This window comes from Oncorhynchus mykiss, chromosome 23 (genome assembly GCF_013265735.2).
Source record: "Oncorhynchus mykiss isolate Arlee chromosome 23, USDA_OmykA_1.1, whole genome shotgun sequence".
Lineage (NCBI taxonomy): Eukaryota > Metazoa > Chordata > Actinopteri > Salmoniformes > Salmonidae > Oncorhynchus > Oncorhynchus mykiss.
In genome coordinates, this window is record NC_048587.1 from 725,319 (window position 1) to 744,726 (window position 19,408).

General features: G+C 42.8%; 1 protein-coding gene across 1 annotated transcript in view; it reads left to right on the plus strand.

Annotated features, from left to right (window-relative positions):
• The window catches only part of LOC110516746 (ryanodine receptor 2), a 563,076-nt gene that overhangs the window by 447,709 nt on the left and 95,959 nt on the right, over positions 1-19,408 (plus strand). The window contains exons 70-75 of the mRNA XM_036960048.1: positions 4,705-4,900; positions 11,803-12,043; positions 14,180-14,267; positions 14,630-14,722; positions 15,300-15,470; positions 15,615-15,674. Of these exons, the coding sequence (XP_036815943.1) occupies positions 4,705-4,900; positions 11,803-12,043; positions 14,180-14,267; positions 14,630-14,722; positions 15,300-15,470; positions 15,615-15,674 (849 nt within the window). The remainder of the gene's footprint in view (positions 1-4,704; positions 4,901-11,802; positions 12,044-14,179; positions 14,268-14,629; positions 14,723-15,299; positions 15,471-15,614; positions 15,675-19,408) is intronic.

Consider the following 19,408-nt stretch of genomic DNA (forward strand, 5'->3'; position numbering starts at 1 on the left):
AGACTGGTGGTTTATTAACAGGAGACTGGTGGTTTATTAACAGGAGACTGGTGGTTTATTAATAGGAGACTGGTTTATTAACAGGAGACTGGTTTATTAACAGGAGACTGGTGGTTTATTAACAGGAGACTGGTGGTTTATTACCAGGATACTGGTTTATTAACAGGAGACTGGTGGTTTATTAACAGGAGACTGGTGGTTTATTACCAGGAGACTGGTGGTTTATTAACAGGAGACTGGTGGTTTATTAACAGGAGACTGGTGGTTTATTAACAGGAGACTGGTGGTTTATTACCAGGAGACTGGTGGTTTATTACCAGGAGACTGATGATTTATTAACAGAGTGCAGCTCCTTCCTCCCAGTGACTAGCAGCTCCTTCCTCACAGTGACTAGCAGCTCCTTCCTCCCAGTGACTAGCAGCTCCTTCCTCACAGTGACTAGCAGCTCCTTCCTCCCAGTGACTAGCAGCTCCTTCCTCCCAGTGAGGAAGGAGCAACACTCTAGTCCCTGTGAGGAAGGAGCAGCACTCTAGTCGCTGTGAGGAAGGAGCAACACTCTAGTCTAGTGGTTTGAGCACTGGGCCAGTAACCGAAAGGTTGCTGGATCGAATCCCTGACAAGGTAAAAATATGTTGCTCTGCCCCTGAGGTAGTCAACCCACTGTTCCCAGGGCACTGAAGACGTGGATGTTGATTATGGCAGCCCCCCCCCCCCCCCCTGCACCTCTCTGATTCAAATGATTAAATGCAAAAGACACATTTTCAGTTGAATGCATTCAGTTGTACAACTGACTAGGTCTCCCCCTTTCCCTAATACAACTGTGACATGGTTATTATAATGGTCTGGGCAGTTTTGTCCTAACTATGTACACCACAGGAGGCTGCTGAGGAACGGCAGCAAACACCTGGAAACCTGGAAAGAGTAGCTGCTGCCTTGGCAGGAACTAATGGGGATCCATAATAAACCCCAGGAAGAGTAGCTGCTGCCTTGGCAGGAACTAATGGGGATCCATAATAAACCCCAGGAAGAGTAGCTGCTGCCTTGACAGGAACTAATGGGGATCCATAATAAACCCCAGGAAGAGTAGCTGCTGCCTTGGCAGGAACTAACGGGGATCCATAATAAACCCCAGGAAGAGTAGCTGCTGCCTTGACAGGAACTAACGGGGATCCATACTAAACCTCAGGAAGAGTAGCTGCTGCCTTGGCAGGAACTAACGGGGATCCATAATAAACCCCAGGAAGAGTAGCTGCTGCCTGGGCAGGAACTAATGGGGATCCATAATAAACCCCAGGAAGAGTAGCTGCTGCCTTGACAGGAACTAATGGGGATCCATAATAAACCCCAGGAAGAGTAGCTGCTGCCTTGGCAGGAACTAACGGGGATCCATAATAAACCCCAGGAAGAGTAGCTGCTGCCTTGACAGGAACTAACGGGGATCCATAATAAACCTCAGGAAGAGTAGCTGCTGCCTTGGCAGGAACTAACGGGGATCCATAATAAACCCCAGGAAGAGTAGCTGCTGCCTTGGCAGGAACTAATGGGGATACATAATAAACCCCAGGAAGAGTAGCTGCTGCCTTGGCAGGAACTAATGGGGATCCATAATAAACCCCAGGAAGAGTAGATGCTGCCTTGGCAGGAACTAATGGGGATCCATAATAAACCCCAGGAAGAGTAGCTGCTGCCTTGGCAGGAACTAATGGGGATCCATAATAAACCCCAGGAAGAGTAGCTGCTGCCTTGGCAGGAACTAATGGGGATCCATAATAAACCCCAGGAAGAGTAGCTGTTGCCTTGGCAGGAACTAATGGGGATCCATAATAAACCCCAGGAAGAGTAGCTGCTGCCTTGGCAGGAACTAATGGGGATCCATAATAAACCCCAGGAAGAGTAGCTGCTGCCTTGGCAGGAACTAATGGGGATCCATAATAAACCCCAGGAAGAGTAGCTGCTGCCTTGGCAGGAACTAATGGGGATCCATAATAAACCCCAGGAAGAGTAGCTGCTGCCTTGGCAGGAACTAATGGGGATCCATAATAAACCCCAGGAAGAGTAGCTGCTGCCTTGACAGGAACTAATGGAGATCCATAATAAACCCCAGGAAGAGTAGCTGCTGCCTTGGCTGGAACTAATGGGGATCCATAATAAACCCCAGGAAGAGTAGCTGTTGCCTTGGCAGGAACTAATGGGGATCCATAATAAACCCCAGGAAGAGTAGCTGCTGCCTTGACAGGAACTAATGGGGATCCATAATAAACCCCAGGAAGAGTAGCTGTTGCCTTGGCAGGAACTAATGGGGATCCATAATAAACCCCAGGAAGAGTAGCTGCTGCCTTGACAGGAACTAATGGGGATCCATAATAAACCCCAGGAAGAGTAGCTGCTGCCTTGGCAGGAACTAATGGGGATCCATAATAAACCCCAGGAAGAGTAGCTGCTGCCTTGACAGGAACTAATGGGGATCCATAATAAACCCCAGGAAGAGTAGCTGCTGCCTTGGCAGGAACTAATGGGGATCCATAATAAACCCCAGGAAGAGTAGCTGCTGCCTTGGCAGGAACTAATGGGGATCCATAATAAACCCCAGGAAGAGTAGCTGTTGCCTTGGCAGGAACTAATGGGGATCCATAATAAACCCCAGGAAGAGTAGCTGCTGCCTTGGCAGGAACTAATGGGGATCCATAATAAACCCCAGGAAGAGTAGCTGCTGCCTTGGCAGGAACTAATGGGGATCCATAATAAACCCCAGGAAGAGTAGCTGCTGCCTTGGCAGGAACTAATGGGGATCCATAATAAACCCCAGGAAGAGTAGCTGCTGCCTTGGCAGGAACTAATGGGGATCCATAATAAACCCCAGGAAGAGTAGCTGCTGCCTTGGCAGGAACTAATGGGGATCCATAATAAACCCCAGGAAGAGTAGCTGCTGCCTTGGCAGGAACTAATGGGGATCCATAATAAACCCCAGGAAGAGTAGCTGCTGCCTTGGCAGGAACTAATGGGGATCCATAATAAACCCCAGGAAGAGTAGCTGCTGCCTTGGCAGGAACTAATGGGGATCCATAATAAACCCCAGGAAGAGTAGCTGCTGCCTTGACAGGAACTAATGGGGATCCATAATAAACCCCAGGAAGAGTAGCTGCTGCCTTGGCTGGAACTAATGGGGATCCATAATAAACCCCAGGAAGAGTAGCTGTTGCCTTGGCAGGAACTAATGGGGATCCATAATAAACCCCAGGAAGAGTAGCTGCTGCCTTGACAGGAACTAATGGGGATCCATAATAAACCCCAGGAAGAGTAGCTGTTGCCTTGGCAGGAACTAATGGGGATCCATAATAAACCCCAGGAAGAGTAGCTGCTGCCTTGACAGGAACTAATGGGGATCCATAATAAACCCCAGGAAGAGTAGCTGCTGCCTTGGCAGGAACTAATGGGGATCCATAATAAACCCCAGGAAGAGTAGCTGCTGCCTTGACAGGAACTAATGGGGATCCATAATAAACCCCAGGAAGAGTAGCTGCTGCCTTGGCTGGAACTAATGGGGATCCATAATAAACCCCAGGAAGAGTAGCTGCTGCCCTGACAGGAACTAATGGGGATCCATAATAAACCCCAGGAAGAGTAGCTGTTGCCTTGGCAGGAACTAATGGGGATCCATAATAAACCCCAGGAAGAGTAGCTGCTGCCTTGACAGGAACTAATGGGGATCCATAATAAACCCCAGGAAGAGTAGCTGTTGCCTTGGCAGGAACTAATGGGGATCCATAATAAACCCCAGGAAGAGTAGCTGCTGCCTTGACAGGAACTAATGGGGATCCATAATAAACCCCAGGAAGAGTAGCTGCTGCCTTGGCAGGAACTAATGGGGATCCATAATAAATACAAATATCCTATTTTGAGAGTAAAATATAACAGAAATAACCTGATTGTCAGCCTCAAATGTATGACAATCACTGGATTAGGTTGCATATCAAAATATTTTAAATCATTCCAGCTTGGACGTATTTATTGAATACTATGTGAGTCATCAATTACACCTTTTAATAAATCTTTACGAATGACTTAATAATGATTAGTAATGACTTAATAATGACTTTAGAATGATTAATAATTATTTTATAATGATGAATAATTTCTTAATAATGATTAGTAATGACTTAATAATGACTTTATAATGGTGGCTGGTACCACCAAATCATGGGCTGGTACCACCAAATCCTGACAGGTACAACCAAATCATGGGCTGGTACCACCTGGTACCACCAAATCATGGGCTGGTACCACCAAATCATGGGCTGGTACCACCAAATCATGGGCTGGTGCCACCAAATCATGGGCTGGTACCACCAAATCATGGGCTTGTACCACCAAATCATGGGCTGATGCCACCAAATCATGGGCTGGTACCACCAAATCATGGGCTGGTACCACCAAATCATGGGCTGGTACCACCAAATCATGGGCTGGTGCCACCAAATCATGGGCTGGTACCACCAAATCATGGGCTGGTGCCACCAAATCGTGGGCTGGTGCCACCAAATCGTGGGCTGATGCCACCAACTGAAAACGTTGGTGGCCCCAGTGACACCAGGGGAAAATGTTGGTCTGGATCCCTGAGCTTACAAGAGATAAGAACATGATTGAAAAGACAACATTACTTAAACATTTAACATGAGCATCCCTCCCCCCTGTCCTTATCCTCAGGTGGTGCTGCCCATGCTATGCAGCTACATGTCTCACTGGTGGGAGCACGGCCCAGAGAACAACCCTCCAGAGACTGCAGACAGCTGCTGTACTCACCTCACCTCAGACCACATGAATAGTCTGCTGGGCAACATCCTGAAGATTATCTATAATAACCTGGGGATCGACGAGGGGGCCTGGATGAAGCGGCTTGCAGGTAGAGACACACCTTCTATCTACCACATGGTCAAAAGCACTTCAGCCTGCTTGTCAATGTCTTGGTTGTTATGTGTGTGTGTGTGTGTAGTTACCACGGCGTCGTGTGTCGTCAGAGGGGATCGTCAGCAATAATCATACATGCGCATAGAATTGAATTCCACTGTTTGTACTGAAAACTGTCTGCCTTAGGAAGAAGCCCACTGTGGGCAGGCCACTCAGTAGCATTGAGTCAAAAGTAAATGTCATCAACATGTCTACCTCGGATCATTAAAAACAATCAAGCAACCCAGAAAAGGACTAAAAATAGCCCATATTAACATATGTAGCCTGAGAAACAAGGTCCATGAAATTAGCAATTAACATCAGAACACATTCATATTCTGGCCATCTCTGAAACACACTTAGATAATTCCTTTGATGCAGCGGTAGCTAAACGTGGTTATAGAATATACAGGAAAGATCAATAAGTCCTTTGATACAGCAGTAGCTAAACGTGGTTATAGAATATACAGGGAAGATCAATAAGTCCTTTGATACAGCAGTATCGTGGTTATAGAATATACAGGGAAGATCAATAAGTCCTTTAATACAGCAGTATCATGGTTATAGAATATACAGGAAAGATCAATAAGTCCTTTGATACAGCAGTAGCTAAACGTGGTTATAGAATATACAGGGAAGATCAATAAGTCCTTTGATACAGCAGTATCATGGTTATAGAATATACAGGGAAGATCAATAAGTCCTTTGATACAGCAGTATCATGGTTATAGAATATACAGGGAAGATCAATAAGTCCTTTAATACAGCAGTATCATGGTTATAGAATATACAGGGAAGATCAATAAGTCCTTTGATACAGCAGTATCATGGTTATAGAATATACAGGGAAGATCAATAAGTCCTTTGATACAGCAGTATCATGGTTATAGAATATACAGGAAAGATCAATAAGTCCTTTGATACAGCAGTATCATGGTTATAGAATATACAGGGAAGATCAATAAGTCATTTAATACAGCAGTATCATGGTTATAGAATATACAGGAAAGATCAATAAGTCCTTTGATACAGCAGTAGCTAAACGTGGTTATAGAATATACAGGGAAGATCAATAAGTCCTTTGATACAGCAGTATCATGGTTATAGAATATACAGGGAAGATCAATAAGTCCTTTGATACAGCAGTATCATGGTTATAGAATATACAGGGAAGATCAATAAGTCCTTTAATACAGCAGTATCATGGTTATAGAATATACAGGGAAGATCAATAAGTCCTTTGATACAGCAGTATCATGGTTATAGAATATACAGGGAAGATCAATAAGTCCTTTGATACAGCAGTATCATGGTTATAGAATATACAGGAAAGATCAATAAGTCCTTTGATACAGCAGTATCATGGTTATAGAATATACAGGGAAGATCAATAAGTCCTTTGATACAGCAGTATCATGGTTATAGAATATACAGGGAAGATCAATAAGTCCTTTGATACAGCAGTAGCTAAACGTGGTTATAGAATATACAGGAAAGATCAATAAGTCCTTTGATACAGCAGTAGCTAAACGTGGTTATAGAATATACAGGGAAGATCAATAAGTCCTTTGATACAGCAGTATCGTGGTTATAGAATATACAGGGAAGATCAATAAGTCCTTTAATACAGCAGTATCATGGTTATAGAATATACAGGAAAGATCAATAAGTCCTTTGATACAGCAGTAGCTAAACGTGGTTATAGAATATACAGGGAAGATCAATAAGTCCTTTGATACAGCAGTATCATGGTTATAGAATATACAGGGAAGATCAATAAGTCCTTTGATACAGCAGTATCGTGGTTATAGAATATACAGGAAAGATCAATAAGTCCTTTGATACAGCGGTAGCTAAACGTGGTTATAGAATATACAGGGAAGATCAATAAGTCCTTTGATACAGCGGTAGCTAAACGTGGTTATAGAATATACAGGGAAGATCAATAAGTCCTTTGATACAGCGGTAGCTAAACGTGGTTATAGAATATACAGGGAAGATCAATAAGTCCTTTGATACAGCGGTAGCTAAACGTGGTTATAGAATATACAGGGAAGATCAATAAGTCCTTTGATACAGCAGTAGCTAAACGTGGTTATAGAATATACAGGAAAGATCAATAAGTCCTTTGATACAGCAGTATCGTGGTTATAGAATATACAGGGAAGATCAATAAGTCCTTTGATACAGCAGTATCGTGGTTATAGAATATACAGGGAAGATCAATAAGTCCTTTGATACAGCAGTATCATGGTTATAGAATATACAGGGAAGATCAATAAGTCCTTTGATACAGCAGTATCATGGTTATAGAATATACAGGGAAGATCAATAAGTCCTTTGATACAGCAGTATCATGGTTATAGAATATACAGGGAAGATCAATAAGTCCTTTAATACAACAGTATCATGGTTATAGAATATACAGGGAAGATCAATAAGTCATTTAATACAGCAGTATCATGGTTATAGAATATACAGGAAAGATCAATAAGTCCTTTGATACAGCAGTAGCTAAACGTGGTTATAGAATATACAGGGAAGATCAATAAGTCCTTTGATACAGCAGTATCATGGTTATAGAATATACAGGGAAGATCAATAAGTCCTTTGATACAGCAGTATCATGGTTATAGAATATACAGGGAAGATCAATAAGTCCTTTAATACAGCAGTATCATGGTTATAGAATATACAGGGAAGATCAATAAGTCCTTTGATACAGCAGTATCATGGTTATAGAATATACAGGGAAGATCAATAAGTCCTTTGATACAGCAGTATCATGGTTATAGAATATACAGGAAAGATCAATAAGTCCTTTGATACAGCAGTATCATGGTTATAGAATATACAGGGAAGATCAATAAGTCCTTTGATACAGCAGTATCATGGTTATAGAATATACAGGGAAGATCAATAAGTCCTTTGATACAGCAGTAGCTAAACGTGGTTATAGAATATACAGGGAAGATCAATAAGTCCTTTGATACAGCAGTATCGTGGTTATAGAATATACAGGAAAGATCAATAAGTCCTTTGATACAGCGGTAGCTAAACGTGGTTATAGAATATACAGGGAAGATCAATAAGTCCTTTGATACAGCGGTAGCTAAACGTGGTTATAGAATATACAGGGAAGATCAATAAGTCCTTTGATACAGCGGTAGCTAAACGTGGTTATAGAATATACAGGGAAGATCAATAAGTCCTTTGATACAGCAGTATCGTGGTTATAGAATATACAGGGAAGATCAATAAGTCCTTTGATACAGCAGTATCGTGGTTATAGAATATACAGGGAAGATCAATAAGTCCTTTAATACAGCAGTATCATGGTTATAGAATATACAGGGAAGATCAATAAGTCCTTTGATACAGCAGTATCATGGTTATAGAATATACAGGGAAGATCAATAAGTCCTTTAATACAGCAGTATCATGGTTATAGAATATACAGGGAAGATCAATAATTCCTTTGATACAGCAGTATCGTGGTTATAGAATATACAGGGAAGATCAATAATTCCTTTAATACAGCAGTATCATGGTTATAGAATATACAGGGAAGATCAATAAGTCCTTTGATACAGCAGTATCATGGTTATAGAATATACAGGGAAGATCAATAAGTCCTTTGATACAGCAGTATCATGGTTATAGAATATACAGGAAAGATCAATAAGTCCTTTGATACAGCAGTATCATGGTTATAGAATATACAGGAAAGATCAATAAGTCCTTTAATACAGCAGTATCATGGTTATAGAATATACAGGAAAGATCAATAAGTCCTTTAATACAGCAGTATCATGGTTATAGAATATACAGGGAAGATCAATAAGTCCTTTGATACAGCAGTATCATGGTTATAGAATATACAGGAAAGATCAATAAGTCCTTTGATACAGCGGTAGCTAAACGTGGTTATAGAATATACAGGGAAGATCAATAAGTCCTTTGATACAGCAGTAGCTAAACGTGGTTATAGAATATACAGGAAAGATAGAAATGTTCCAAGTGCCACATCAGGTTGTTCGGCAGATCAACAAATATTTTTCACATCTTCGACGTAGGAATCACTACAATACCCTCATCCATCTACACACAATACCCCATAATGACATCACAATACCCCATAATGACATCACAATACCCCATAATGACATCACAATACCCCATAATGACAAAGCAAAAACAGGGTTTTTAGAAGCAAGATTCTTGGTGGTTCTGACCTTCTTTCATTTAAGAATGGTGGCCACTGTGTTCTTGGGGACCTTCAATGCTGCAGAAATGTTTTGGTGTACCCTCAATCCTGTCTCTGAGCTCTACGGACAATTCCTTCGACCTCGTGGCCTAGTTTTTGTTCTGACATTCACTGTCAACTGTGGGACCTTATATAGACAGGTGTGTGCCTTTTCAAATCATGTCCAATAAATAGAATTTAAGACAGGTGGAATCCAATCCAAGTTGGAGAAACATCTCAAGGATGATCAATGGAAACAGGCCATGAGAAGACGTCGTTCTGTTTTCTTGACATCTCGGTTGACCAGACAGGTCCTACAGGCCCTGATTTTGTAGCACCTGGACTACTGCCCAGTTGTGTGGTCATGTAGATGGACATAGGTCAATTGCAGTTGGTCCAGAACAGAGCAGCACGCAGTGCACTTAGATGTACACGGAGGAAGAATGTCAATGACATGCATGTCAATCTCTCCCGGCTCAAAGTAGAGGAGAGATTGACTGCATCACTATTGGTCTGTGTGTGAGGTATTGATGTGTTGACTACAACACTATTGGTCTTTGTGTGAGGTGTTGATGTGTTGACTACATCACTATTGGTCTGTGTGTGAGGTATTGATGTGTTGACTACAACACTATTGGTCTTTGTGTGAGGTGTTGATGTGTTGACTACATCACTATTGGTCTGTGTGTGAGGTATTGATGTGTTGACTGCATCACTATTGGTCTTTGTGCGAGGTGTTGATGTGTTGAAGGTACGGAACTCTCTGTTTAAGCAGTTGGCTCACACAGTTCAGACTCTCATCGGTACATCGTAAGATATGCAGACAGAGGGTCTCTTCACAGTTCAGACTCTCATCGGTACATCGTAAGATATGCAGTCAGAGGGTCTCTTCACAGTCCCCAGGTCCAGAACAAGAGGCTGGGAAATGCTCAGTGTTAGAAACATGTCTACATGGAACTCTCTGCCACCCCAGGTAACTCAAGCTAGAAATAAAAACACGTTCAGAAACCAGATAGAAGAACATCTTACGGCACACCGGCGACTGTGAATAGACAAAGCCATTCTATAAATCTTGTATTGTAACGTTGTATAATGTATTGTATTATATAGGTGGGTGACCTTGACCGAATCCTTGGCTTGTTCCAGAAGGAACGGCTTATAGGGCCGGAGCCATCTCTGAAGCGTGAGGCAGAGGCAGGAGATGATGTAGTTTTCTGTGGTGTTATGTAGTGTTAGGTAGTGTTATGTATATTATATTATGGCTATAATGTATTTAATATATTTTACTTGTTGTTTTGTTTCCTGTTTGAACCCCAGGAAGAGTAGTAATTGGTCGAGAACAAATTAAATGCTAAAATTGCATGTTGATTGACGGGGAAGCCTGAATTGGTTGACCGGCAGGTGGGTGCTCAGAAACACAGAGGTTACCCACACTTTACTTGTCTTCAACCCTTCTATGCCGTAGGAGCATAGGTCACCCACATGACCAAGCAGTTTCCCATACTGGATATGTGCTGTTACTGCATGTGGTGGTGATCATGTGTTGATGTCACGGGACACAGCAACCAAAATGCATTGTTTCTAAATGAAAACAAACTGTAGAATCATCCAGAGTGAAACACCACCATCGTTGTTTAAATAAGAAAACAAACTGTAGAATCATCCAGAGTGAAACACCACCATCGATGTTTAAATAAGAAAACAAACTGTTATATCATCCAGAGTGAAACACCACCATCGTTGTTTAAATAAGAAAACAAACTGTAGAATCATCCAGAGTGAAACACCACCATCGTTGTTTAAATAAGAAAACAAACTGTAGAATCATCCAGAGTGAAACACCACCATCGTTGTTTAAATAAGAAAACAAACTGTAGAATCATCCAGAGTGAAACACCACCATCGTTGTTTAAATGAGAAAACAAACTGTAGAATCATCCAGAGTGAAACACCACCATCGTTGTTTAAATAAGAAAACAAACTGTAGAATCATCCAGAGTGAAACACCACCATCGTTGTTTAAATAAGAAAACAAACTGTAGAATCATCCAGAGTGAAACACCACCATCGTTGTTTAAATAAGAAAACAAACTGTAGAATCATCCAGAGTGAAACACCACCATCGTTGTTTAAATAAGAAAACAAACTGTAGAATCATCTAGAGTCGTTGTTTAAATAAGAAAACAAACTGTAGAATCATCCAGAGTGAAACATCACCATCGTTGTTTAAATAAGAAAACAAACTGTAGAATCATCTAGAGTGAAACACCACCATCGTTGTTTAAATAAGAAAACAAACTGTAGAATCATCTAGAGTGAAACACCACCATCGTTGTTTAAATAAGAAACCAAACTGTTATATCATCCAGAGTGAAACACCACCATCGTTGTTTAAATAAGAAAACAAACTGTAGAATCATCCAGAGTGAAACACCACCATCGTTGTTTAAATAAGAAAACAAACTGTAGAATCATCCAGAGTGAAACACCACCATCGTTGTTTAAATAAGAAAACAAACTGTAGAATCATCCAGAGTGAAACACCACCATCGTTGTTTCCCACCAGTCTCTCTCTCTCTAACTGTCCTTCTCTATTCTGTCCTCGCCTCCAGTGTTCTCTCAGCCAATCATTGGTAAGGCAAAGGGGGGGCTGTTGAAGACCCACTTTCTGCCGCTGATGGAGAAGTTGAGGAAGAAGGCTGCCACCGTACTGCAGGATGAGGAACAGATGAAGGCCGAGGGACGAGGGGAGATGTCTGAGGCTGAACTACTCATCCTGGATGAGTTTACCATCCTGATCAGAGACCTCTATGCCTTTTATCCGCTACTCATCCGCTTTGTAGACTACAACAGGTAACTAGACATTCTACTTCCTCCTCCATGTTGCTGACTACAACAGGTAACTAGACATACTTCCTCCTCCTCCATGTTGCTGACTACAACAGGTAACTAGACATTCTACTTCCTCCTCCATGTTGCTGACTACAACAGGTAACTAGACATTCTACTTCCTCCTCCATGTTGCTGACTACAACAGGTAACTAGACATTCTACTTCCTCCTCCTCCATGTTGCTGACTACAACAGGTAACTAGACATTATACTTCCTCCTCCTCCAGGTTGCTGACTACAACAGGTAACTAGACATTCTACTTCCTCCTCCATGTTGCTGACTACAACAGGTAACTAGACATTCTACTTCCTCCTCCTCCATGTTGCTGACTACAACAGGTAACTAGACATTCTACTTCCTCCTCCTCCATGTTGCTGACTACAACAGGTAACTAGACATTATACTTCCTCCTCCTCCATGTTGCTGACTACAACAGGTAACTAGACATTCTACTTCCTCCTCCTCCATGTTGCTGACTACAACAGGTAAGTAGACATTATACTTCCTCCTCCTCCATGTTGCTGACTACAACAGGTAAGTAGACATTCTACTTCCTCCTCCTCCATGTTGCTGACTACAACAGGTAACTAGACATTCTACTTCCTCCTCCTCCATGTTGCTGACTACAACAGGTAACTAGACATTCTACTTCCTCCTCCTCCATGTTGCTGACTACAACAGGTAACTAGACATTCTACTTCCTCCTCCTCCATGTTGCTGACTACAACAGGTAACTAGACATTCTACTTCCTCCTCCTCCATGTTGCTGACTACAACAGGTAACTAGACATTCTACTTCCTCCTCCATGTTGCTGACTACAACAGGTAACTAGACATTCTACTTCCTCCTCCATGTTGCTGACTACAACAGTTAACTAGACATTCTACTTCCTCCTCCAAGTTGCTGACTACAACAGGTAACTAGACATTCGACTTCCTCCTCCTCCAAGTTGCTGACTACAACAGGTAAGTAGACATTCTACTTCCTCCTCCTCCTTGTTGCTCACTACAACAGGTAACTAGACATTCTACTTCCTCCTCCATGTTGCTGACTACAACAGGTAAGTAGACATTCTACTTCCTCCTCCTCCATGATGCTGACTACAACAGGTAAGTAGACATTCTACTTCCTCTTCCTCCATGTTGCTGACTACAACAGGTAAGTAGACATTATACTTCCTCCTCCTCCATGTTGCTGACTACAACAGGTAAGTAGACATTCTACTTCCTCCTCCTCCATGATGCTGACTACAACAGGTAAGTAGACATTCTACTTCCTCCTCCTCCATGTTGCTGACTACAACAGGTAAGTAGACATTCTACTTCCTCCTCCTCCATGTTGCTGACTACAACAGGTACCTAGACATTCTACTTCCTCCTCCTCCATGTTGCTGACTACAACAGGTACCTAGACATTCTACTTCCTCCTCCTCCATGTTGCTGACTACAACAGGTACCTAGACATTCTACTTCCTCCTCCATGTTGCTGACTACAACAGGTAACTAGACATTCTACTTCCTCCTCCTCCATGTTGCTGACTACAACAGGTAAGTAGACATTCTACTTCCTCTTCCTCCATGTTGCTGACTACAACAGGTAAGTAGACATTATACTTCCTCCTCCTCCATGTTGCTGACTACAACAGGTAAGTAGACATTCTACTTCCTCCTCCTCCATGATGCTGACTACAACAGGTAAGTAGACATTCTACTTCCTCCTCCTCCATGTTGCTGACTACAACAGGTAAGTAGACATTCTACTTCCTCCTCCTCCATGTTGCTGACTACAACAGGTAAGTAGACATTCTACTTCCTCCTCCTCCATGTTGCTGACTACAACAGGTAAGTAGACATTCTACTTCCTCCTCCTCCATGTTGCTGACTACAACAGGGAAAGGACCAGTGGGGTAAAGTGAGAGGAGTGGGTGGATCAATAGCCAAAGTGTTTTTTAAAGTTGTTAAAGACGTGGTGCCAGTTGCTGTTGTTGGTGTGACTGTTTTATCCAACTTAAAGTCTACTGTCACTTGTTTCTAGTGGTCTGACTGTTTTATCCAACTGAATACTGTAACTTGTTTGCAATGTGTTTTTTATCTTAGGGCCAAATGGCTGAAAGAATCGAACCCTGAGGCTGAGGAGCTCTTCCGCATGGTAGCAGAGGTCTTCATATTCTGGTCCAAGTCTCATGTAAGCTACACAGAGACGATGTCACATAGCAATCGTCACATCACTGTAACAGTTTCCAGGAAACATTTAATGTCCTAATCACTCTGTGATAGTTTCTACTGGTCGTCACCAAGGCACTCTGAGAGTTCTCCGATACTCCTATTAAAATCCCATTAAATTCTAGGAATTCTTCAGCGTTTCTTTCTGCAATAAATACATGTTACATTTGCTTGCCTGGCAGCGAGAACTAGAAGACGGTGATGTATCTCTAGAGTGTTCATGTGTGTCTGTTCTTCTCCAAGTCCCCTGTCAGGCTGCAGGCCACATTTGCATAAATCCTTGGCAATATCCAACACTGAAATATTTTATTTCTTCCACTGCAGAATTTTAAACGGGAGGAGCAGAACTTTGTGGTTCAGAATGAGATCAACAATATGTCCTTCCTCATCACAGACACCAAGTCAAAGATGTCCAAGGCAAGTGGTGTTATATAGATGTTTTTTTTTTTTTTACATTGATATGTACAATATAGGTGTACTATGACTCTGTATAGCATATATAAGTCAAAGAGCTTTGTCCCCCAAATATGAAGAAGACTGCACAGTAAGTTGTGATGACTGAACATAATTAAATGGATAACTTGTTCTTGACCTGAAATGTGGCTTGGTGTTCAGAAAGAACAAGAGAGGACCCAGTACAGAGCCAGTAGTGAGACATTATCGAGAACCTAGTGCAGAGCCCTGGGGGACACCAGTAGTGAGACATTAAAGAGGACCTAGTGCAGAGCCCTGGGGGACACCAGTAGTGAGACATTAAAGAGGACCTAGTGCAGAGCCCTGGGGGACACCAGTAGTGAGACATTAAAGAGGACCTAGTGCAGAGCCCTGGGGGACACCAGTAGTGAGACATTAAAGAGGACCTAGTGCAGAGCCCTGGGGGACACCAGTAGTGAGACATTAAAGAGGACCTAGTACAGAGCCCTGGGGGACACCAGTAGTGAGACCAGGTGGTGCTGCTGACTTGTTGACTTGTCACCTGGTGTCTCCCCTCTAGGGAGCCGTGTCCGACCAGGAGAGGAAGAAGATGAAGAGGAAGGGTGATCGCTACTCCATGCAGACCAGCCTCATCGTAGCAGCGTTGAAGAGACTACTTCCTGTAGGACTGAATATCTGCGCTCCAGGAGACCAGGAACTGATCGCTCTGGCCAAGATCCGCTTCAGTCAGGTAAATCACTTAAGTCTCTAATGAAACGGTAAGGTGTCTCATTGGTATTCTTTAACTCCCGAGTAAGTAGAACAGATTCCAGGGGCCTCCTGTTTGCTACAGTCAACCCTATGAATCAGTGTTTCTTTGATGTTTTGTCAACAGAAAGACACAGAGGACGAGGTGCGGGAGATCATCAGAAACAACCTGCACCTGCAGGGAAAGGTGACCAATACTTAATTACTTAATCTCAGTTGTGACATCATCAGCATGTACTCCCCCATACTCATCTACACCATGCTACAGTATTGTAGTACTATACAACGTGGTACATACTAATCTACACCATGCTACAGCCTTGTAGTACTATACGTTGTATAAGCTGACTCGATACTTCACCCAATAAGAAGTCAATTTGGATGAAGTTAAGTCTTAGACCTAAAAAGACAGAGAGGTTTCATTTGTCTTTCATAAACCTGCATGTCCCGTCTCCCTCCATTCCTCCAGCTCACCATCTCTCTCTGTCTCTCTGTCTCCATCTCACCGTTCTCTCTGCATGTCTGCATGTCCTGTCCACCGCCACCCTTCCTCCTCCGTCACCATCCTCAGTACCGAGTGTTCCACTTCAAAAAGCTGGTGAAGAAGTTGATCATAGTGATGAAATGGATGAAGAGTCAGCAGGCCTCCAAACCTCCGGCCTTAGAGATGCCCGGCGGGCACAAACGTCTGGCTGGCGCCCGCAAGCGCTCTGCCACTGTGGAGAGTAGCTATACCCACCGGCCTCCCAGGACCACCCGGGCAGGCATCAAGAAGGCCTCGTCTGTGGATTATGTGATGCACCACATGCACGGGCAGGGGCAGGGCAATGCCCCGGGTAGAGCCACTGATATCCTGGGCACGTCCAGGATTCGAGAGGGCCACCTGGGGGCCTTAGGGCAGAGCATGTATGGGTGTAATACTGCGTTGGTGGGTAACCCATGATCCTCACAACCTTAACCCTTAACCCTTAGCCCGTAACTCTTAGCCTGTTTCCCAGATCTGTTCATCTAATCAATTAAAGAGAAATTGCAGAAAGTTAAAGGTCCATTATGATATTCTGAGACAGCAAGTTGGCATATAAAAAAACTAGGCAAGTCAGTTAAGAACAAATACTTATTTTCAATGATGGCCTAGGAACAGTGGAGTTAACTGCCTTGTTCAGGGGCAGAAGGACAGATTTTGACATTGTCAGCTCGGGGATTCGATCTTGCAACCTTTCGGTAACTAGTCCAACGCTCTAACCACTAGGCTACCCTGCCGTCACGATATATAACAAGGTTGTTAGAAAATGCCAGACGAGCTCAGTCTTCTAAGTTGATCACTGATAATCAGAATAATTCAAAGGTGCTCTTCTCGACCATTGATGGACTGATAAATCCCACCGCAGGAAAACCTCTGTGAACTTTTCCGACGGCACATTTCAGAGATAAGATAACTAACGTTAGGCTGGGTATCAGTCGAGCAAGAACTCGTGAGAAGTATGTTATGAGCCGTAGCCTACCACTCAAAGGCAATATGGATAGATTTTCTCTGGTTGACACAGACATGCTCAGGAAAGTGCAATCACAACTTAAGTCTTTTACCTGCCTTCTCGATCCTATCCCCACCACCTTCTTCAAAACAAATGACATATTTGAAGAAGTGCAAGCTATTGTTAATCACTCCCCTTTCATAGGCACTTTCCCCACGGCACTAAAAACCTGCCATGGTGAAACGCCCTTCTTAAGAAAAGTCATCTAGATTTTTTCAGCTCTTAGCAATTTTCAGCCGATCTCCAACCTTCCATTCTTACGCAACATTCTGGGGAAAATTGGTTTTCAAACAGCTAAATTATTTCTTAAGTGCCAACTGTATTTTTTAATAATTCCAATCTGGTTTCGGTGCCCACTACAGGACAGAGACAGCCTTAGTTCAAGAGGTAAAGGATCTTAGAGCCGACACAGATGCCAAACAGCTCTCTGTCCTTGTACTCTTAATTGCTGCATTCTACACTGTTGACCTTGGTTTCCTTCTGGGCAGACTGGAGAGGTTGGTTTGACCTCTGGTTCAGGAGATGTTGGTTTGACCTCGCTGGTTCAGGAGATGTTGGTTTGATGCTCCGGTTCAGGAGAGGTTGGTTTGACCTCTCTGGTTCAGGAGAGGTTGGTTTGAACTCTCCGGTTCAGGAGAGGTTGGTTTGAACTCTCCGGTTCAGGAGAGGTTGGTTTGACCTCTCCGGTCCAGTTCTAAATTGGTTTAGGACCGATTTAACCGGTCAATAATTTTTTTGTCACTCTTGGTGAACATAATACATATCACGTGGCGTTCCACAAGGTTCAGTTTTGGGCAGGGTTATCAGTCTGGTACTGTACCGTTTATATATGTTACCCCTTGGCAGGGTTATCAGTCTGGTACTGTTCAGTTTATATATGTTACCCCTTGGTACCGTTATCAGTCTGGTACTGTTCAGTTTATATATGTTACCTCTTGGTACTGTTCAGTTTATATATGTTACCCGTTGGTAGCGTTATCAGTCTGGTACTGTTCAGTTTATACAGTGCCTTGCGAAAGTATTCGGCCCCCTTGAACTTTGCGACCTTTTGCCACATTTCAGGCTTCAAACATAAAGATATAAAACTGTATTTTTTTGTGAAGAATCAACAACAAGTGGGACACAATCATGAAGTGGAACGACATTTATTGGATATTTCAAACTTTTTTAACAAATCAAAAACTGAAAATTTGGGCGTGCAAAATTATTCAGCCCCTTTACTTTCAGTGCAGCAAACTCTCTCCAGAAGTTCAGTGAGGATCTCTGAATGATCCAATGTTGACCTAAATCACTAATGATGATAAATACAATCCACCTGTGTGTAATCAAGTCTCTGTATAAATGCACCTGCACTGTGATAGTCTCAGAGGTCCGTTAAAAGCGCAGAGAGCATCATGAAGAACAAGGAACACACCAGGCAGGTCCGAGATACTGTTGTGAAGAAGTTTAAAGCCGGATTTGGATACAAAAAGATTTCCCAAGCTTTAAACATCCCAAGGAGCACTGTGCAAGCGATAATATTGAAATGGAAGGAGTATCAGACCACTGCAAATCTACCAAGACCTGGCCGTCCCTCTAAACTTTCAGCTCATACAAGGAGAAGACTGATCAGAGATGCAGCCAAGAGGCCCATGATCACTCTGGATGAACTGCAGAGATCTACAGCTGAGGTGGGAGACTCTGTCCATAGGACAACAATCAGTCGTATATTGCACAAATCTGGCCTTTATGGAAGAGTGGCAAGAAGAAAGCCATTTCTTAAAGATATCCATAAAAAGTGTTGTTTAAAGTTTGCCACAAGCCACCTGGGAGACACACCAAACATGTGGAAGAAGGTGCTCTGGTCAGATGAAACCAAAATTGAACTTTTTGGCAACAATGCAAAACGTTATGTTTGGCGTAAAAGCAACACAGCTGAACACACCATCCCCACTGTCAAACATGGTGGTGACAGCATCATGGTTTGGGCCTGCTTTTCTTCAGCAGGGACAGGAAAGATGGTTAAAATTGATGGGAAGATGGATGGAGCCAAATACAGGACCATTCTGGAAGAAAACCTGATGGAGTCTGCAAAAGACCTGAGACTGGGACAGAGATTTGTCTTCCAACAAGACAATGATCCAAAACATAAAGCAAAATCTACAATGGAATGGTTCAAAAATAAACACATCCAGGTGTTAGAATGGCCATTTCAAAGTCCAGACCTGAATCCAATCGAGAATCTGTGGAAAGAACTGAAAACTGCTGTTCACAAATGCTCTCCATCCAACCTCACTGAGCTCGAGCTGTTTTGCAAGGAGGAATGGGAAAAAACTTCAGTCTCTCGATGTGCAAAACTGATAGAGACATACCCCAAGCGACTTAAAGCTGTAATCGCAGCAAAAGGTGG